Raw genomic sequence first — 21,739 nt, 5'->3', positions numbered from 1 at the left:
AACAACAATAAATCCTTTAATTTGAAATGAAACATAAGCACAAGTAAATAGTTCAAAGCTTTATGTGTCTGACAATTTTTTAAAAATCAGACTTTTGGGGGCTAGGGGCATAGTTCAGGTGGAGGGCCTACCTTGCATGCATGAAGCTCTGGGTCTTTGATCCCTAGTACTGAGGGGAAAATTCAGACTTCTGAAAATGGTTATGTCACTCAACTAGTGCATCATTTTAAAAGAAGAACCTAAGGTTCACTGTCAAACTGATTGCTATATTTCTTTAAAGTACCACATGTGCACCAGTATATACTTCACAGGTTTGTGAAGTATACTCTGTGGTGTTCAAACACCAACAAACCACCTAATGACGTATTTCTCAGATATTTCTTACTGTTATTAAGTGGCACATAATTGTATCATTCATGCCAGAATTGCCACAAAGATCTTGCCTTGACCATTGCTCAGAAAATCACTCTGCTTTCCAAATTCATCCCTTTTTTAAAGCCATGGTTATGGAGTATAATTTTCAGTCAGATTCACTCTTCTTGCAGAGTGTGCTCCTGTGAGTTTTGGTTTTCTGCAGTCCTGGGTGTAGGTCTTGACAAACGCACGTCATCATGTAGCCACCTCCCCAGTCATAACACAGGATGGTTTGGTCAGCCCCCAGATTCCCTTATGCTCCTTTACGGCCATCCTCTTCCTCCATACCCCTCCTGGCAACCACTGTGACTCTGGCTTTGCCTTTTCCAGGATGTCATATAAATGGAACTATACTCCTGATTGATTCCTACTTTGAAGAAAACTTGGTAAAATTCTGAAATTCAGACTTTTCTCCCAAAACAAACAGATGCCATCAATTTCTTAGTGATGGTCCAGAGGAGTCTTGGTTTTTAGCAGGAAATGGTTGTTTTGCTTGGCTAGTGCTGCTGGTTTCCCTGCTGCTTCAGGTTTGGATGGTGTACATGCTGTGCGTGGTCCGCCCTCTGTCCCACGTACTGAGCACTGGAGAGTACACCTCCTTCTCTGGGGAACTTTAGGTATGTAGGGCATCCTGTATTGGGTCTAATCAACAGATGTAGTAGCTTACAATTAAGTATTTTCTGAAGCTTCTTATTAGTAAACAAAATAGCTCCTTTAAAAGTGAAGTATCTGGGTGATGGTGGTGCACACTAGTAGTCCCAGCTCCTTATGAGGCCCAAGCAGCAGCAGCAGCACTTGAGCCCAGGAGAAGACCAGTGTGGGCAATGGCTAGATCTCCATCTAAAAAAAAAAAAAAAAAAAAAGTGAAGGAAATATATATTGCTTCTACTGAAATATTAGCTAGAATAGGCATATAAGTTTTTATTTGATAGTCTGGGTGAGAATTGTCTTTTGTACGTTTCCAAAGTGGGGCTGGGTGGGTGGGTAGAAAACCATTGCTGCCTCAAAAATCAGAAGAATACACAGCTTTTGGTTGGAGATGTATTAGATATATAAAAGCTAAAAGGAGGACATTTAAAAAATCACACTATAGCTTAGTTACTAGTTATTAGCTTAGTTATGGTAATAACTAAGTTATTAGTTGAGGTAGTAGCTCAGTGGTAGAGTGCTTGCCTAGCATATGTAAGACACTGGGTTCCATCCTCAGCACTATATAAAATTAAACAAGTAAAGGCATTTTGTCCGTTTACAACTAAAAAAATTTAAAACACACACACACTATAGTGTCTAAGTACATTATCGATTGGAGCTTTTGACATTCCTGTAGCTGTGTTTGTTCTTTCAATCCCATGTGAAGGTACTAAAAGAAGTGTCATACATCAACTTAGAAAAACCAAAGAGAAACCTAACAAAGATAAACAGTATAGTTAGCTATGTGTCTTAATCTCTGATATTTTATGAATTATAGATTTACCTTTTGAGTTACTTTATAGACCTGATTTATAATCTTTGATATGCCAGTTATGTTTTCAGATGAAAGGATGTATCTCAGCTTACAAATAGAAGGGTCTTTTTATTTGTACTGATTAGTTTATTGAAATTTAAGGTGCTTAACAAATTGGTGGGGCCTTTTTTTTTTTTAAGGCTATGAAAATGATTCTGTAGAAGACTTGAAGGAAATGACTTCAATATCCTCTCGGAAGAGAGGCAAAAGGAGGTACTTCTGGGAGTATAGTGAACAGTTGACACCATCACAGCAAGAGAGGATTCTGAGGCCGTCCGAATGGAGCCGAGATACCTTGCCAAGTAATATGTATCAGAAAAATGGCTTACATCATGGTAAGAGGGGGGGATTGCAGTAAAACTTTTAGTGTTGCTAAAAATGAGGATACTGAACCATGATGCCAGTGTGCTTTAGAGTCTAGCACTCCTGAGCCCACTAGAGAGTAGTGTCTAGAGCTGTCCCCAGGCTGAGGGTGCCTGGGAGGCTTCAGGTTCAATGGATTCCCAGCACTGAAAGAAGAGTAAGAGGAACATTACCTAGAGAGATGGCATGATGGTGTGAACAGTTGTTTCTAGTCCCTTCTTATTCTACTTACCACCATCTAGGAGGCTTGTGGGCCCTGGCCTGTCACAGTCACTATAACCAGAAGCATTGGTGAGAAACAAATGGCTTTAGCATCTCTCTATTCTGTACTTTTCTGGTCTCCAGACTTGAATGTAATCTGGGAAACTGGAATACCAAGGTGGTGGGGAAAAGAGAAGGAAAGAAGAGAAAGGGTGGTTGTGGAAAAGGGTGGAAGGAAGAGTTAAATGGTAGAAATCGAAGACATTTACAATCTAAGGTCAGATTTTGAATTGTGAACTAAGAAAGCTGTAATTAAATAAGAGTTTCTTCTGCAAAAGTATTTTTACAGTAATTCAAAGTTTTTACCCAAAGAAAGGCAGAGAGGGGAAGTACTAGGAAGCTTGGTGTTCAACAAAGACTTTAGTGTTCATTCAGGCTGCAGATTTAAGTCACAAGCATTTTTGAGGATAGGGATTTTATCTTAAGAGTATTTGTGCCTCATTTGCCCTACCATCAGCACCTGGAGACTCTTCTCTCAGTGAATAATTGTGTAATTTTTATATTCAGATTGATTTGCTACCAGAAATGAAAAGGTAAGTCTACTAGGTGCTTGAGATGAGCTCTAGAAAAGTTGTTGTTAATATTTTAGGAGTTTAGAGGACAGAGCCATCCTTTTTGCCTGGAGTGATAAGGCAAGACCCCTGGATTCTCCTGTAATGTTATGTATCAAAGCAGCTGAAGAAGAGCTTTCAAACATATTCTTTATTTCCTGTTGGATTTTTAGTCTGACACACAAATGTATATGTCTGACAAAAATTTCAGTACTAGCCTCAAAATGCCTGGGTTTGGGTAAAATGTACAAACTCTCTTCTGACCATATGTTATATCCTATCCTTGATTCTTGTCTGTAGTTGAACTTGAACTTCATTCCTGAGATTTGAGATATTTAGTACTATCTTTCAAAGAGTTAAGAACCTGTTATCCTGAGGCTAAAACTTAGGGGTAGAGAAGGACTTGGAAAAGCTTGAAATTGCCATATTGCTCCCATTTCTGTATGCGTGTGTGTGTGTGTGTGTGTGAGTTTCTGGAGATGGAACCCAGGGCCTTATTCATGCCAGTTCAGTGCTCTGGCACTGAGCCATACCTGCAGCCCACCCGTATAGCCAGGGGAAGGAGAGAAGGCTCACCTCTCTTGCTTAGGTTGTTAAACATGCCAGGACTTCCAACATGAAAAGGTGATGGTGTAGTAGGTGCGGAAAGTGTTCACTAAAATAATCTAACTTAAATTTCTTTTAAACTGTATATAGGGAAATATGCAGTAAAGAAGTCACGGAGAACTGATGTGGAAGACTTGACTCCAAATCCTAAAAAACTACTCCAGATAGGCAATGAGCTGAGGAAACTGAACAAGGTGATTAGTGACCTGACTCCAGTCAGTGAGCTGCCCTTAACAGCCCGGCCAAGGTCAAGAAAGGAGAAGAATAAGCTGGCTTCCAGGTACATGCTGATAATGTTCACTCATGTGAATCAAGTCTAGGAGTGAGATTAGACCCCAGGCTTTAGTAGGAGAGGTGACCTTCAACTCCATTCAGAGATATTTTTCTTTTGTAAATACTACAATGAGAATATTGTGTTTTTTCCTGTTAAAGTAAAAAATGGCATTTATGCTTTCTGGAAAAGGTTCTAAGGTGGAAGAGGTGAATGGATTTCAAGTGCATTATAATATAATAATTTTTTTTTTTAAATTTTTGTACTGGAGATTGAACTAAGGGATACTCGACCATTGAGCCACATCCACAATCCTACTTTGTATTTTATTTAGAGCAGAGTCTCACTGAGTTGCTTAGCACCTCACCGGTGCTGAGACTGGCTTCGAACTCGAGATTCTCCTATCTCAGTCTCTGAGCTGCTGGGATGACAGGTGTGGGTCACAGTACCTGGCAACAATGGGAGATTTTTATAACTGTATTTTCTGTTTGCTTTTTTTTTAGTAAATCAGATTTATTGAGGTATAATGTAAAAGTAAAATTCACCCATTTTAATGTATTATAGTACAAGTTTTGACAAACATATCCAGTCATAACATTACCACCACAATCAAGATATCAAACATTTTCATCGCCTTAAAAATTATAAAATTCTCTCATCTTAGGCTCTCACCAGCTCTGCTCTGTTTTCTGTCCTTACAATTTTGCTTTCCTTGAATGCCTTATAGATGGAAGATTATGTAGCTTAGAGTTTGGCTTCCTTCATATAACATGATGCATTTGAGGTTCATCCATATGGTCTCATGGAGTAATTGTTCTTTTTTATTACTGAGTAATAGTCCTTTGCAGGGACATACTACAGTTTCCTCTGTTTACCATTTGAAGGGTCTTTGGGTTGCTTCTAGTTTTGGGCAAGTATGAATAAAACCACCATAAACATTGACTTACTGGTAGTTTGAGTGAACATAGGTTTTCATTTCTTTTGGATAGATGACCAGGTGTATATGTTCAACTTTGTAGGAAACTACCAAACTGTTTCTCAGAGGAACTTCTATGTTTTGTTTTACATTCCCACCAGAGCAGATGGGGCACTACTTGCTTCACACCCTGTATAGTACTTGGTATTGTCAGGTTTTGTTTTACCCACACTTAATAGTTGTGTATTGGTTACAGCTTTATTTCTGAATGAGTGCTAAATTTTAAAAATTCAGTTAGATGATTATAATAAGTGTGTTTTATAATTCAGTTCCTTGATACACACTAGTAGGCAGTGATCTTTGGTTGCTATTAGAAAATGTCTGACAACAGCAAAAAAGTATATTCCAAATATTCTCTTAAAAAGTGAACTAATAGCTCCTTCCTTTTGCAGAGCTTGTCGGTTAAAGAAAAAAGCCCAGTATGAAGCTAATAAAGTGAAATTATGGGGCCTCAACACTGAATATGGTAAACCTGAGTATTGAAGAATTTGATTAACCCTCTGTGAACTTTGCTGACCACCGTTTCCCTTTAGTTTTGTTGTTGTCTTTCCCCATATGCTGCCCAGTGTTTGGCTAGCTGCCTTTGTGTTCATCCATTTAGTAAGCCACATGCATGCTTCATTCATTCTTGTTCTTCTCCTGGCGGGAACGTCTGCATCTGTGGCTCTGAGCCAGATCTCATGTCTGGGCTAGTAGCTGGTCCACTTGGACCACAGTCCTTTCTTCTATAATATAATGATGCTGGATTAGCCAGTTTTGTTGTCTGGTGTTAACACTTTTCTTGAATTGATTAATGGTATTTTAACCTCTGTGTGGATAGTTTAGATCCATGTTTCCAATTTGATTGCTCATTAGAATGTCTGTGTACTTGTTAAAATACAGATTTCTAGGCTTCTCCCCAGAGCTTCTCCATTGAAATAGAACCAAGGAATCTATATCTATACATCTCTATCTATCTATCTATCTCTCTGTATATTTTTGTACCCGGAATTGAACCCAGAGATGCTTTACCACTGAGCCATATCTCCAACCTTATTTTTTTTTTTTTCCATTTTTGAGCAGGGTCTTAGGGCCTTGCTAAGTTGCTGAGGCTGAACTTTGAATTGGTGATCCTCCTGCCTCAGCCTCCTGAGCAGCTGGAATCACAGGTGGCCCCACTCTGCCTGGCTGGGAATCTGTATTTTTGTTACTCCCCAGACTACGACTATGACTCCTCCTCCTCCTCCTCCTCCTCCTCCTCCTCCTCCTCCTCCTCTTCTTCTTTTTTTTTTTTTTTTGCAGTGCTAGGGATCAAACCCAGGGTTAGGGGCAAGTGTTCTACCACTAAGCTATGCCCCTGTATCTGTTATTACATCATTAAAAGCAATTTCTTCCATGTTAGTGACATAAAGTATTTTGTTCTGTCTTACAGATAATTTATTGTTTGTCATCAACTCCATCAAGCAAGAGATTGTAAACCGGGTACAGAATCCAAGAGAGGAGAGAGGACCCAACATGGGGCAGAAGCTTGAAATCCTCATTAAAGATACTCTTGGTAAGAATAATATTAGATAAATTCACAGCCAGTAATAACATGTAGATAATATGATTGAAGGAGATATTAAAAGTTCTTTAAGGAAAAACTCAAGTGTTCTCATAATGGTTACTCTTTCTCTCTCTCTCTTATTTTCCTATGCTGTGGTTTGAACATGAGCCTCTTGCATGCAAGGCAAGTGCTCAAACACTGAGCTACACCACATCCCATAGTTACAAAAAGAGTGATTTTGTCTTTTGATATTTAGTATTCATAAATGACTACTGTCTGCCACAATTTGTAATTTAGGTTTAAACACTGAACTGTGTTAGTGCCTAAGAAAGAACTTGTAACAACTTGAACCTCTGTGGGGAGAAGACCCTGAGCTGCAGGCCTGCAGCCGGCACTGTAGTGGGGCATCCTTCATCGCTTGCATGTCATGGGCTTCTAGCCACCTTGGTTCTCTGGCTTCCACCCTGAACAGATGCACAGTGTGGGGAAGAGCAGAGAGGCAGGCACCCAGAGCCACGCTGATGGGTAGCTGGTAGGGAGGAAAGAGCAAGCCAGTGTCGACAGAAAGAATGTACAGGAGCAAATCACCCTATGGATTGTAGCATCCCAAGGGCTTCACATTCAGTCCATGAAAATCTAAAAATCAAATTCATGCAACAAAAGGCTTATATACATCTCCTCTTTTCTCTTTCTTTCTCCACCCCTCCCCCTGCCCCAGCACTGGGGATTGAGCCTAGTGACACTCTTCTACTGAGCTACATCCTTGGTCCTTTTGATTTTTTTTATTTTGAGGTTAAGTCTCACTAAGCTGCCCAGGCTGGCCCTGTGCTACAATCCTCCTGCCTCATCCTTCTGAGCAGTTGGGATTACAGGCTGTGCTTTGTTCCCTCCCTCTGGGATTCTGTTTCTTTTTCTTTTTCTTATTTTTCTTTTCTTTTTTTTGTGGTGCTGGGGATTGAACCCAGGGTCTTGTGCATGCGAGGCAAAACTGAGATATATCTCCAACCCCCCTGTTTCTTTGTTAAAGCATTATTTTTTGTTCCTCTTGTGTCCTGCTGAGGATAGAACCCCGGGACTCTAACATGCTCAACATGCAATTTGCTACTGAGCCATTTCCCAACCCATTGTGTTCCTTTTAATTTGGTTTTAATTCCAGGAATTAATTTTTCCTTTTATTCTAATTATTTTTTGTATTCTGTTATCTTATTTCTGAGTTTTTCTATTTCTGGTTCATTTTCTTTCATGTCTTGTGGTATTTTCTTTACTGTCTTTTAATTCATTTTGAAATACTAGTATGTTATATATGATTTTCATCCAATTCAAGGTCTTATCTAGAGGCATCTGTTCTCTGTTTGCAGAAATATTTTTATACTTATATATTTTTTTCATAGAATACTTTTATGGGATTCTAAACTTGATATTTTTCTGTTGCTCATTTATATGCACAATTAGCTTTCCTGAACTTTTTTTTGTTTTGTTTTGTTTTTTTTATGCTGGGGATTGAACTCGGGGGCACTCGACCACTGAGCCACATCCCCAGCCTTATTAGAGACAGGGTCTCACTGAGTTGCTTAGTGTTTCAACTTTGCTGAGGCTGGCTTTGAACTTGTGATCCTCCTGCCTCAGCCTCCTGAGTTGCTGGGATTATAGGCGTGTGCCACCTCACAGGGCTAGCTTTCCTGAACTTTTAAAAAGAAGGCATGGGTCAGAATACTTTTTCTAGCTTTAAAGACTGCCCCCACACAGACTTTTTTTTTTTTGGTCAAATGTTTAAAACCAGGCCAGCTTGCTTTCTGACATTTCTTTTTTTTTTAGAGAGAGAGAGAATTTTATTTATTTTTTAGTTTTTCGGCGGACACAACATCTTTGTTTGCATGTGGTGCTGAGGGTCGAACCCGGGCCGCACGCATGCCAGGCGAGCGTGCTACCGCTTGAGCCACATCCTCAGCCCCTATGACATTTCTTATTCTGTACCTGCCATCCCCACTTTATTTGGACCATCTCTTTTATATCTTTTCTCCTATCTTGCTTAATTTTGGTTCCAGCTTCAGAGGTTTCTTATCGGTACTGGAAGAGTCCTAGAACCTGGAGTGTGGGCCCTTCCATCTTACCTTAGGTTCCAGGCATTCACCTTGGGTTCACTGTTGAGCTGGCCAGAATCTCACAGCTCTACCTGCAGTTCTCAAGCTGGCCCCCTGTGCTGTACAGTGAATTACAGATTGGCTATTAGACTTCTTTTGCTCTTAAGTACATGACTTCTTTTGGGTCAGCCCATATAAAACAGATAATGATGTCACCATGCAGGTCTTACAGCTTTTGGTAGTTTTTTCCCATCCTCTTAAATGTTGGGATATATGGGGATACCTTGAAATTTGTCAGTGTTTTTGTGGATTTGTTAAGAAACAGGGTCTTACTGTGTGGCCCAGGCTGGCTCTGTTCACTTGGACTCAAGTAATCCTCCTGCCAGCTGGGAACACAGGCACACACCATCATGGCCAGATTGGTTGTTCTGTTCGTTTATGGGGAGATGGAGATTAAAAATCTCTGCTGCCATACAGCTACCTTCTCAGAATTTTTCTCTGCAGTAACTTAAATACATTGCAATTTTTCATTTTTTCTTAAAGATTTGGAAGAATATTCTTTGAAACTATCTGGCTACAGGGTTTTTGTGATTAACTCTTTGAAAACTTTTCTCTATCTTTTATGATACATAAAAAATTATAGCCTCTTTTGGAGTCAAGTTTTGATTACTAATTATATATTCCTACAAAATTATTCACTTCCTCCAGGCCCTCAAGTTTATTAAAATTGAGCCAAGTAGATCTCATCTTTTTTATTTCCTCCATATTCATGGTTAGTGCTTCATTTTTATTCCTTATTTTGTGTCTGTTGTGTCCTTCTATATTTCTTTATGAATTAGTTAAGTTATTCTACTTTTCCCTGCAAAGAACCAACTCTTGAATTTACCAATTCTTATAATTTTTTGAGTTATTAGATTCTTAAGTCATTTTTTAAAAATTCTATATGTTCATTAATATAAACAAAACCTCTGAAAATTTCTTTTGACACTTGCTTTAGCTCTTCATCCTAAAATTTTTTTACTAATTTTTTTAATTTGTTGATAGACCTTTATTTTATTTATTTATATGTGGTGCTGAGAATCAAGCCCAGTGCCACACACGTGCTAGACAAGCGCTCTACCACTGAGCTACAACTCCAGCCTCTCCATCTAAATTTGATTTGCATTGTTTTCTGAGTATTTGGAAATTTTAGGTTTGATTTACTTTTTTACCAAGAATTTTTGGAGATTTAAAATTTCCCAGAAGGTCAGAATTATTACTTCTTTAGATTGTTTTTATTTTTTTGTAGTTGTAGATGGACAGAATGCCTTTGTTTTATTTTTAAAATTTTTTTTATGTGGTGCTGAGGATGAATCCAGCGCCTCATACATGCTAGGCAAGCGCTCTGCCACAGAGCCACAGCCCAGCCCTACTGTTTTAGTTTTATTACTTTCATTTTTCATTTATGGAGCTTATCTATATGATCAAGTTTTAAATGTTCTGTGGGTCTTTGAAAAAGAAGGCATATTCTCTGCTTTATCAATGAGTCCTATACCTCCCCCTTTGTTCTCATGGGGAGTACCCCCCTTTGTTCTCGTGGGGAGTCCATTCTGCAGGGGCTCTCACAGGTGGTTTCAGTTTTATCTCACGTTTTCTGTGTTTTTGATTTTTGAATGCTGAGTTGCTTGAACAGGCTTCATTACTGATAGATCTTCATATGGATTATAATTTTTATCATTTTAAAGTATACTTCTGCATAGTTCTGTCATCAAAAGATCTGTTAGGATTTGTTTATGTGACCTTTTTTGCCTTTTTAAATTGTTCACTCTATAGTCCATTATTATGGTTTCACTTTTGTTTGTGTGCAGTGATAATTTATGAACTTTATTTTGTGTCTTGTGGGTTGCATTTTCACTAGAATATAAAATGTATACTTAATTTTTTCTCCTTCCCATTTAAGATTTCAATCGTTCACTGTACTGTTGTGTAGATCTTTATTTCATTCAACTCAGTCCATCAGTTGTTAATATTTGTTTTCTGCTCCTGTCTACATGTATTTTGGGGAGAAGGTATTTGAAGGTAACTTGTAAGCATCATGATTATTTATTCCTATTTCTGCATGTATCTTTTGAAGATAAGAGCATTCTTCTACTCACCCACAGTATCAATATTATATTCAAGTACTTGAGCATTGATGTAACATTAATAAAGAGCTGATATTTGCATTTCCCCATTTGTATCAGTAATGTCCTTTGAGCCAGGCAAAGTAGTACATGCCTGTGATCCCAGCAACTCAGGAGGCTAAGGGAGGAGAATTGCAAATATGAGGCCAGCCTGAGCAACTAGGCAAAACCTTGTCTCAAAAAGGACTGGGGGCATAGCTCAGTGGTAAAGCATCCTAGGGTTTGATCCTAAGTACCCCCAAAATAAAAATAATGTCTTTTGTAGTCTTTAACCTACTTCAGTCTTCTCATCTTTTTAAATGAAAAGTTCAAGTAGTTGTTTTTTAAAAAACATTGCTAGCATTTGAGTTTATTTGCTTCCTTATGGAAAGATGCAATTTCCTTTTGGAAGGATTCATCATATTTTCTCTCTATAATCCATTCATCTCTATTCATTTAGAAGCACATGGTATCAGTCCTGTTACTGGTCAAGTTAAGTATGATCACAGGGTTAGTAGGTATTCTTGATAGTTTTTACCTTATCTTTTGATTTCTTTCTATGAGCTATGACTAAATATATTTTCCTCCTACCCTTTTGTTTTTCTTAGTCTCTTATTTACTCTTTTTTTTTGGCGGGGGGACCAGGGATTGAACTCAGGGCACTCTACCACTGAGCCCCATCCCCAGCCCTATTTTGTATTTTATTTAGAGACAGGGTCTCACTGTGTTGCTTAGCACCTCACTTTTGCTGAGACTGGCTTTGAACTCTCCATCCTCCTGCCTCAGCCTCCCAAGCCCGCTGGGATTACAGGTGTAAATTTACTGTCTTCTCCTATTGACTCTTAATACTCTTATTGACTTTAAGTATATCATAGCTTTGCCATAGAAGATCCAGAAGATAAAGTCACCTCTTTATGCTGCTCCTATCTTTTTTCCCTCATCTCTTCCACTTTTTCTTAATTACTTTTCTGTAAAAAAGAACAAAAGAATATCTTTTGGTTCTATAGCTTCAGTTGTGCGGGTGAGACCTACCTGAGGAGCAGGTGAGGATAGAGCAGTTGGGATGGGTGTGGGTGGAGGCTTGGGGAAAAGGGAAAGCAAGGGCAGTGGGCGTAAGAGGTATTGTCCCCTGACAGGCTTTGAGCCTGGCTTTGTACTGTTATAGCTTGTCATCTACCCCACTTTAAGATGTTGATTAATCACTGTTCCTGGAAATTCTTGGTTTTGACTCTTCTAGTCTTAAAATTATAGACCCAAATTTGATGGGTGGAGTGGTTTTCTCGGAGTAGAAGCAGCAGAGCACCTACTTGGGACCAGTGTCAAGCTGAAGACCACACCTGACTTCCCTTTCCTTTCCTTGATGTTCTCTCCATTTCTGGGTCTAAATGTACTTTGTATTTTCTTCAGGTCTCCCAGTCGCTGGGCAAACCTCAGAATTTGTTAACCAAGTGTTAGAGAAGACTGCAGAGGGCAACCCCACCGGAGGCCTTGTAGGACTAAGGATACCAACATCAAAAGTGTAATCAGCCTCGTTGGACCACTGGTCAGAAATGTCTGTTTTTGTCACATTATCCATTGTAAATTTCATTCTGTTTTGCATGTCAGTTAGCATTATGTAAACATTTATAATTAGGTTACATTGTTTTAAGAACTTGTAGCATAAGTGAAGCATGATCCAAAATACTTGATTATTGCATTTTCAGAGCGTAAACCATGGTTAATCGGCTACTGGCATTAGAATTGAAACACACGTGCAGAACGCAAACACCCGTCAGAGCAGAACATTGTGGAGGCAGGAGCGTGTTCATCTGATGCCCAGCGTGGTGCCAGGCTGTGCTCTGCACCACATAAAATATTGAGGAAGCATTTTTTAAGCAGTCCGTTAGATTGTTTTTAGAATTCTGCTTTTTGTTCTAATTTTCCACAACCATAAATCTCACTTGTACATGGCACACCCAGCACTCACACCAGTGTGCCATGTTAGATGTTCATTTTCAGAGCCCAACATGATATATATAATATATATAGATATATATATATATATATACGTAAATATATACGTGTCTGTGCAAGTAAGAAAAAAAGCATATTCTTTGTGCCTTGTATTTTGGGGAAACTATAAAACTGGTAATATTTTGTATGATGAAAACCCTAATGAGGAAAAATAAGATATATAGATGGAAAAATTATGGGGTTTAAATGTTTTTTTGTTCCAACTCTTTTTCAGATTTTTTGAATGTATATAGGACTATGTTGAAATGTAGATATATGCCACAGAGTCTGTGTATTGTATAAAAAACAAAACAAAAAAATAACAAAAAAAAGATGGCTCTAGAAAAACTCATATTTCGGTACTTGACCGGAAGAAGACAAATACTTGCACATTATTGCGATTGTTTTATTTTTTGTACCAAAGACAAATGCAACTGATATGGCAAACTGCCAGTCTAAGTAAAGTTTTGCACAGCTTACATGATACTGTATGAATGTATGAAAAAAAGGAGAAAAAAAAAGAAAAAATTAAAAGGTCAGGGTTAGGGATCTTATTGAACTGTGAATTTTATTTCTGTTTGGGTCCAATTATCTACAGAAGGAGCATCCATACATACAAATGTTATTTTGCTGTTCCTCTAGTTCGCTTCCATAGTAGATAAGTTGGTGGCCATCTAGGTATCTGTAAGTCTTTTATTTCTGCACTTATTGTAGGAAATTTTAATATATTTCATTTTAGTAAGCTATTGATAAAATAGTTTTTGACTTTGAAAATTAAAGTTTATTTAGCTTATTGTAGTATACTTCCACCAAACAACCAAAATACAGATTATTTTTATTGTATTATGTATATATGTGTAAAGAAAGACAAAAGCTAAAAATATCTAATTCCTTAGTTGCCACTTTTCCAATTGATGTATTATTGTGCATGTAATATTTTCAAAGATCAACACAAGCTTAAAACAAACAAAAAAATTTATAGATTTTTATATTTTTGTACAGGTATTTTCAGACTAGCTTCTTCAGACTTACATGTGACTTATTCTTCTATCGTTTCTAGAATTGAGAAACATTAACACATTTAGTTTTTAGGTGCTCTTTTTTGCTCACATAAAACGGCTTCACTAGTCAGTGTTTTAACTGTTCAAGCTTTACCTCTTGAAAAATCTCTTCTATCAAGGCAGCATTATACCCTTCCCCACAGATCTTTCCCTTCTGTCTCTCAGACTGTTCTATTCTCAAATTTTGCATTTGGAACTCTGAAAACTGGTGGCTTAAACACTATATTTAAAAGAAAAAACAAACATTTAGCAAAGAAAACAAAAACCAAAAATAAATAAAAATAAAAAACCAAAAATTAAAAAAGCCTGAAAATTTCAGACCTACCTACTGAAAAAGAATCGTTTTCTTCATTACCTGTAATAGACTATATTCCTTCATTTTACTTTGTCTCTCTGGTACATTTCCTTTTCTTCCACTCCCTCACCTTCCCCATTTGTAAGCTCTGGCACACGAGGGTTCCATTCTGCAACATACAGTGACAGCCTGCTCTGTTGCTTGCTCGCTTCTTTGACACCATGAAACATGAAGCTGGGAAGGACTGTCTGACACTTTAGCTGGACTGTGGTGCACAAGATTTTCCTGCGTTTGGTGAAAATGCACCTGGCTAGTGCGTTCACACGAAGCAGATGATGAACTCAAGTCTCATAGAATGTGAGTTCATCATGTGGGGTTTTTCCTTTTAGGTGGGAGAAGGCAAAGCACAGGTTTGCAACTTGGAGGTATATGAAGTCTTGACAGTGTGTCTGGTAAATTGACCAGACATATTTTGTTCCAAAATATGGCAGTTTTGCAGTCAGTGAAAATTGCTTCATGATAGCGATTTATCTGGCAAGGTTTATAAAATTGCCCCTTTCTAGCTGCTCTCTTAGGAATTCTGGTTTTTGATACTTTTTTCCTGTCTGCAAACCAGAATTTGATTTTTTGGTCTTGCATTTCAAAAAAAAAAGAATAAAAAAAAAAAGACTTTGAATCTGTTTAGTAGATTCCATATCCTTGCATTTCAGTGTTTTATATGTACTACTTAAGTTAAATAGTTAAAAGCTTTTAAATAGTTGAGCTTTTTAATGTTGACACTTTATTTTGTACCTATTTATATTTGTATGTATATCTTAGAAAAGCACTTTGTTAAAAAAAATTGCATTTTATATGATTCCTGCCATTTGCTGCTAAATCTGGGCTGGTCAGAATGCTGCAGCGATACTTGATCTAAATAAAAACCTGGCAGTAAAATGTAGAGTGAAAGTTAAATCCTCTTGCTGTTTTAACTTTATCATAAAGATGACATAGGCAAGCTGTGCAGCTTTACATTTTAACCAGGGGACTCTGTGGCATTTAAACCGTCTAGAAATGGTTGTACTTTAATGCCAGTAATAATCTGCTTCCTCTATTGTCATTAAAATATGTATGTTTAGTGTATCACACAAACCAATCTTATAAGGTAATGTAAAAACCCCAACAGTTGTACATGTTCTGTTTTTGAAAATTGTGGCGTGTATTTTTGGGTGAAGATCATTAGAGAACATCTCTCTAAAGGTTTTCTGTGCTCATACATGGTATACAGATTGCTCATAATGAAGTCCAGAATCTTACTTTAAGTGAAGGCATTGTGAATTCACCTCAAATAAACCCATTGTTCCAAAAGCAATGATAAACGTTGACTCTAGTACTATTATGATTTTCAGAAAAAAACAAAAACAACTTTCTTCCTAGTTTCAGATACACTGGATTCTTTACTGAATTTGTCTCCATGAAAGCATGCTGTCCAGTTGCTCTTGTTAAGATACTGTCTGCGTGTTGAGTTGGGTGCCACACCTCCTCAGTCAGTACGATTGCTTGTTCTGCTGCACCATGTAGGATTCTTGTCCTTTCCTCTGCCCTCCATGACAGATTATGATGTGGCTTTATATTGTGCCTTACTTGTACATTTACAACTCCATGTCTCCATTCCCTTCCACTTCCTAGACTTTTGACCTTTTTGGTAAGAGAATCTGAGCTGTTACAAAAGCATCATGAAGGATTTTCAGATGGGTATGGTTTCATATTCCCTCTCTTTATAGTTATTTTATATTTGTATGAAAGACCAGTTTTAAATGGTCTTTGAATAAGAGAGGGAAAGGGTAGCAGTAACTTCACTACATCCCCTTCCTCTGACTTTCATGGATTTCTCATACATCTTCTTTCTGATGCTTGACTTTATTTGCGTCTCAGCAATAGTCTGCATTTAGAGAAAGGTGTATTCAGTTCATCTGCTTTCATTTTTCCAGAACTTTTTAGGAGAAGAGTTCCCATTTTGTTTGTTTTATACAACAGATGACAAGTCTCTTTAAAAGAAACAGAAGAACAGTACTTTTGAAATACAATGCTGTTAGTTTGGATTTCTTTTTTTTATATATAATATTCATACAGTTATATGATGTTTGCCTTCATTAATAAAGCTGTTAGTTTATTCACCAAAATGTCAAGAATGGATGTGCTTTTCTTTATTCCATACATTTAAAATATTTTAGCTGCTAAGATTTAGTTAACTTTGTAAGAAATGAATTCAAGTTGCCTTCAGCAGGAATTAACAAAAACTTACGTTCCCTGTCTATATTTTATATAGTCTTCCTAAAATTCTGTTCAAGTATTTTCTAGTTAATTGTGTAACAGAATGTCAGCATCTCTCCAAATCTTGAAACTTGAATTTTGAGAATGCATTGAATTATGCTTTCAGTGTTAAAGTAAAAGGTTTCAATTATTCTTCTGGTGAAGTCTGTTGTGGAAAACATTTCCCATGGAACTGAGGCCATTTCCACAACTTTGCACAGAACTGCAGTCTTGTTCTTCCCTTGGATCATGACAAATAAGTCTCACACAGTGCCGTAATACTTGTGGATTCTTTTGTAATCTTTGTAATCTTAATAAGGGCATTATGAGAAGATGACTCCATGTTTTTTAATATTTCAAACACATTGGGATATAACAATGAATGTCAACCATAGGAGTGGTTGTTTTGTTTTAAGGAATCAGTGTGTCGGGGAAAGATGGTGAAAATGTACTACTGAGAGGAGCACTTCCACGGCAGGGGAGACTGTGTGTTGAAGCATGGTCCCCGTGCTGACCTGTACGCTGACGGAAATTGTAGGAAACACACCTAGGGACTGAACTATGCCAAATTGCCATTTTTGTTTAGAAAAGAGAGATTTGGAGTGGTCGCGAGGGAACAGAGCCTCACGATGACCTCCAGATAGTATTTTGAAGACTTGGTTACTCATGAGCCCGGAGTGGGTATTCAGTGTGCCAAGTTTGGGTGGACCAGGCTGCCTCTTTCCTAGTGATGGAAACAGTGGTTTTGTGAGCTGTCCTGGGTGAGAGGAGCGAGACCGGGTACTGAGTCTTGCCCTTCACCCTTTGTTTTTTTTTTTTTTCAGAACCAAATAACAGAAACGTGTGTATGTGTGTACTGTATCTGCCTCTCCACCCACTGTTACGACACTGTAATCCGCTGCCTGCTTTTTGACCTTCTCTCCCCAGGATTTGTCTTGTAGCTTAGCATTTGTGGTCAACAGTAACACTAGGGCTACCAGCACAGAAGTCACAAGAGAAGAGTGGAAAGGCGAGAAGTCAAAGCATTCGTTTCTACACTGTGGCAACCTCTTTTGCATAGTTGCTTAGGATCCAGTTTGTAACGCTATCATGAATATTCTGTAGTTTTTGTTTATTTTTCCTGCCCCCCCCACCACCACCTGGAGCTATGACACCTTTTATTGGATTCAGTCTTGTCTCTTGTCTGGAAAGAATTTTGTCTTACTGACGCATGAGCTGTTTAAAAACTATTCTATTCAATGTTGGTTAATAGTTGTGCAGTTTTTCATTTCAGACGAGAAGGCTGTGCCAAGGCTGCCCTTGCTTTCTGTCCCTTCCCACCCCTGGCACTTCCAGTCAGATACAGATTCATCAGTGTATGCAACACCCTTTGTAATTTAAAATAAAAAAAAAAAGATGAAAAGGTTTTGGATTGTTTGCCTCATATTTTTGTCCTTCGCTTCTCTCCTGCCTTTCCATTGCCTCCCAAGAGGACCATCCACTCCTCCACAGCCTATCCCAAAGCAGTTCCCAAGTGCAGAGAGCAGGGAACCACCTGCTACCTCTCTTGGTAGTGTACAAGGAGCGAAGTGATTTTTTTTTTTACACTTTAAACGGAGTTTTCAATATTTCAGTGATACTCAGATATGACATAGATTTATTGATATAAACATTTGTGTTCTTATAGTTTTAGGTCATAGTTTATACTTAATTACTTTTGATTTGGGGGGCAAATGATTTCTCCAAAATATCCAGGGTCTCTCCTGGTTTAAACATTGGTGTTGGAGTGTTTAATTATTCTGATCTTTAGGCTAGGCCAGGCATGTACAGAAAGCCTAAAGCCACTAGCCAGAGTGTCGCCTCCATGGCAGCATGTGCTCCTGCAGCTGACAGACCCTAGGTAGCGTTTAACTTTGCCAGGAGTTGTGCAAGATACCAGGCTGTAGAGCGACTGAAGGGGCCTCCCAGAGCTCAGTCAGCCCAGGCGCAGGCCACATGCAAGGACCTCAGAGTTTTACCAGCGACTGGCAAGGGCACTAGGCTTCACACCAATGAACATGTTAAGACTTGACATCCTGCTGTGATTGACAGGCTAGACCCTTTTACTTTAATTGAGTGACACTGGGGTCATCAGGAAGCAAAGTAGACAGGGCCTCCCGTGAACTGGTTCTTCCCCAGGACTTTTCTCTCAAGACCACCGTGCACAGGAGCCTCCTGGTGGTCCTGGAACATGAATTGGGTGAGCAGATCAGAACAGGCCTTAGAAAACAATTTACTGTGGGTCACATCCAGTTAGGTAAGTTCTTTGGTAGTTCCTCCCCACTGAAGGTGAATTTGGAAGGAGGTGAGTTTGTTAGCTACAGTGCAGTGAATGATTTGAAAGAACAGGAAGTACACTTGCATCCCAGCTAGAAAGTAGAAAACAGGAAGGTCCTCCATGTCCTGAGGGGCGGGGTGGAAATCCTCCAACCCCTGCTAGGGAGCTCTGCTGCTGCTCTCAAGACCAGTGAGGCTGGGTGGGGGTCATGTCCATTTACAGAAGAGCAGGCACGACTCAGCCGAGCTGCGTGACAGCCCAGTCCTAGTCACTCAGGGACGATTCACACTGCTCTCTGTTGGACCAGGCCAAGTCACAGGCAATATTTGGAAAGATGTCTGTGTAGGAAGTAAGTAATGGGCTTAGACTCTGAAAATCAAAAGGAATTAAAGCCCAAACCTAGCAGATGTAGTAACCAAAAGCCAGTCTCGGGATCAGTGCATAAAGGTAAGAGGCAGAGCAAAGAGAGTTGGGAACAATCGGTGACGGGGTTTGCAGGTCACAAGATTGTGCACCTGCCCCTCAGTAATGACCTCCAACTCAAGGGCACAGGAGTGGGTCCCTTGGTGAGAAGGAAGTGTGTTGGGAGTGGAGGAAGGGGGGCTGTTTTCTCTAGCTGCTGTGTGGAGGTGCAGCCGAGGCCACTGATGGATGGCACAGAGATGTCTCACCAGGAGCGTGGTGGGAGGGGCCGCGGACAGGGGCACCAGTGCTGGCTCTGGGTTTCTCCAACCTCCTCAAGAGGAAGCTGCCTTTTTTTTTTTTTTTTAAATTTTTTATATGTACTTTTAGTTATCAGTGGGCCTTTATTTTGTTCGTTTATTTATATGTGGTGCTGAGAATCGAACCGCGTGCCTCACACATGCTAGGCAAGTGCTCTACCACTGAGCTACAGCCCCAGCCCCTACCTTTCATTTTCAGTTAAAAAATTTTTATTAAGGCATTATGATCACCTGTGACTGTGGGGTGTGCTGTTATGTTTGTATGTGACACACAGCGACACAGTGTGTCCGTTCCGTCCCCAGCACCTCGCCTCCCGTTCCCTCCCTCTCAGCCCTCTTTCTCTGCTCTACTGGTCTTCCTTCTATTTTCATGAAATAGAAAATTTTAGTCTTAAGATATTATCAGGAATAAACAAAAAATATATAAAGACTAGATAAAGAAAAACACTACTGAGGATACAGAAGAAAACTTGAACTAACGGGAAGATATTCCAAGTTCTCGAACAGGAGCAATCAGAGCTATCAGCTCTAAATTACATTAAAAACGTCCTGCTCCTAGTAAAACACCAGTCACAGAGGGTTAAAAGACACGACGTTCACCCGAGGGAAATACAAGCTGGAAGATGTTGGAGGACAGGGATCAATGGGGTGTGTTATCCTAGTCAGATATTAAGAAGCCCATGAGTGGCCAGGCCAGTAAAGCAGATGAAAAGTCTGGAAATCGACTCCACCACATGCTAGCATTCAGTTGGTGAGTGTGGCAGGACCACAGAGAGAGGACGGCTGCAGTCAGTGGTGTTGGAACCACTGGGCAGCCCAGAAAATGTGCAGTGACTCCATACCTCACTCCATAAGCCAATATATTTCAAAATGGATAAAGATCTAAATGTAAAATAGAAATAAAACCATAAAATCCCTAGAAGGCAATCCTTTAAAGCCCTGGGTGTGGGGAAGTCCTTTTCAACTTGGACCCCAAATCCAGGAGCCTTAAATGAAGACCAATCAAATTCTGTATAAAACAAAATCTTCTTTAAGAACAACAACAATAAAAACAATTTGAAATTCTAGAGACCCCCCAAATAAAAGATTCTCAACACATCTCTAATGATTGCTATATAAAGAGCTGCTAGAAACTAATATGAAAGACAAATGACCCGATACAAAATTGAGCAAAGCAAATACAGAAAGGAAAAGTTTTCAATATCATTTATGATAAAAGAAATGCAAAATAAATAAAGCCTGTTTTTTTTTTTTTTTTTTTTTGGCCTAATCTGATGCGTGAAAAAAATCCACGTGTGTGGAAAGGCTATGGGGGACCAGCATTTGTACCACTTGTCTGGTGGGAGTGTAAATCGACATAACCCCCATGAAGAGTCATTTTGACAGGATTGGTCAGAATTTTAGAAAGGACATATCCTTGCACTGGGCAAGTCACTCTTCCTCTCTGTCCTATCTTTTAACCTTGTAGAGTTCTGAGAATTAAGAGATGATGTCAGTGAAGCCCTTAAGATAAAGTGTCTGTAACATTGATGTGATCCCATAGTACTGGTTAGTAATAGGGCAACAGCAACTAACAGGCATTGAGCTCTTAGCACTGCCACATTATCTGTGTCTCATTTCTGTGAATTGTCTCATTCCACACAACAGCCTCCTGCTTCTGTATCAGATGTGGGTGAAGCAAACACTTAAAGGGAAGGTTCGCGGAGTCCCCTAGGAACGCAGATGGGCCAGCACATAGCCCTGCTTGTACCATTCTACCTATGGGGAAATTTCTTTCTTTTTTTTTTTTTTTTTTTGGTGGTGCTAAGGATGGAAACCAGGGCCCAGGGCCTTGTACACATGTGCAGTACCAACCACCTCAGCCCTCCAGGGGCCATATTGGTTTTGTGTGTTTGAGTCCATCTCTGGGGAATTACCATTTTCAAGGGTGGCTGTGAGGATTAAGAGAGATGAACATCTGTAGGCCCTCAGGTCCTCAGAATCTGTGGAGGCTGAGGGGACGTGAAAAGTAGATGGGGCAGGGGATGTGGCTCAGCAGCGGAGCACAGGAAGCTCCCGGCTAGCCTGGCAAGCCTTCCAAGGCCAGAGTCAAAGGAGCCTTCGGAGTCCAGGAAAGGGTGGGGCGAGGGGGTGGCTGAGGGCCTTGAGGCCAACTAGAAGCATGGACTGTTAATGATCAAATGCAGGAGCTACCACTTGTTGAAGGTTTGCTCTGACATTATCCCCATCAAAACCATTCCAGCCAGACAAATATAATCTGATTACACAAGAAAGGGAACTGAAGGACTATAAGCACGTCCCAGTTCCATATTTTAGAAGCATCCCTTTGATAGAGATTGCATACGTTTAAAAAAAGTTAATCACAATTCATATAGTAGAAAATATGAA

At 39.3% G+C, this 21,739-nt stretch overlaps 1 protein-coding gene across 3 annotated transcripts in view; it reads left to right on the top strand.

Moving 5' to 3' along the window:
• Crebrf (CREB3 regulatory factor) overlaps nucleotides 1–17,739 on the top strand; it is a 51,084-nt gene extending 33,345 nt beyond the window's left edge. For 2 of the 3 annotated variants that reach the window (XM_027938580.2, XM_071611983.1), the window contains exons 5-9: nucleotides 2,059–2,253; nucleotides 3,790–3,979; nucleotides 5,339–5,412; nucleotides 6,358–6,480; nucleotides 12,101–17,739. In XM_027938580.2, coding sequence (XP_027794381.1) covers nucleotides 2,059–2,253; nucleotides 3,790–3,979; nucleotides 5,339–5,412; nucleotides 6,358–6,480; nucleotides 12,101–12,216 — 698 coding nt within the window. In that variant the 3' untranslated portion in view covers nucleotides 12,217–17,739. The remainder of the gene's footprint in view (nucleotides 1–2,058; nucleotides 2,254–3,789; nucleotides 3,980–5,338; nucleotides 5,413–6,357; nucleotides 6,481–12,100) is intronic. The other variant, XM_071611984.1, reaches the window with a different exon arrangement.
• The last annotated feature ends 4,000 nt before the right edge of the window (nucleotides 17,740–21,739 follow it).

This window comes from Marmota flaviventris, chromosome 5, assembly GCF_047511675.1.
Source record: "Marmota flaviventris isolate mMarFla1 chromosome 5, mMarFla1.hap1, whole genome shotgun sequence".
Classification (NCBI taxonomy): domain Eukaryota; kingdom Metazoa; phylum Chordata; class Mammalia; order Rodentia; family Sciuridae; genus Marmota; species Marmota flaviventris.
This window is presented reverse-complemented; position numbering and strand designations above follow the sequence as displayed.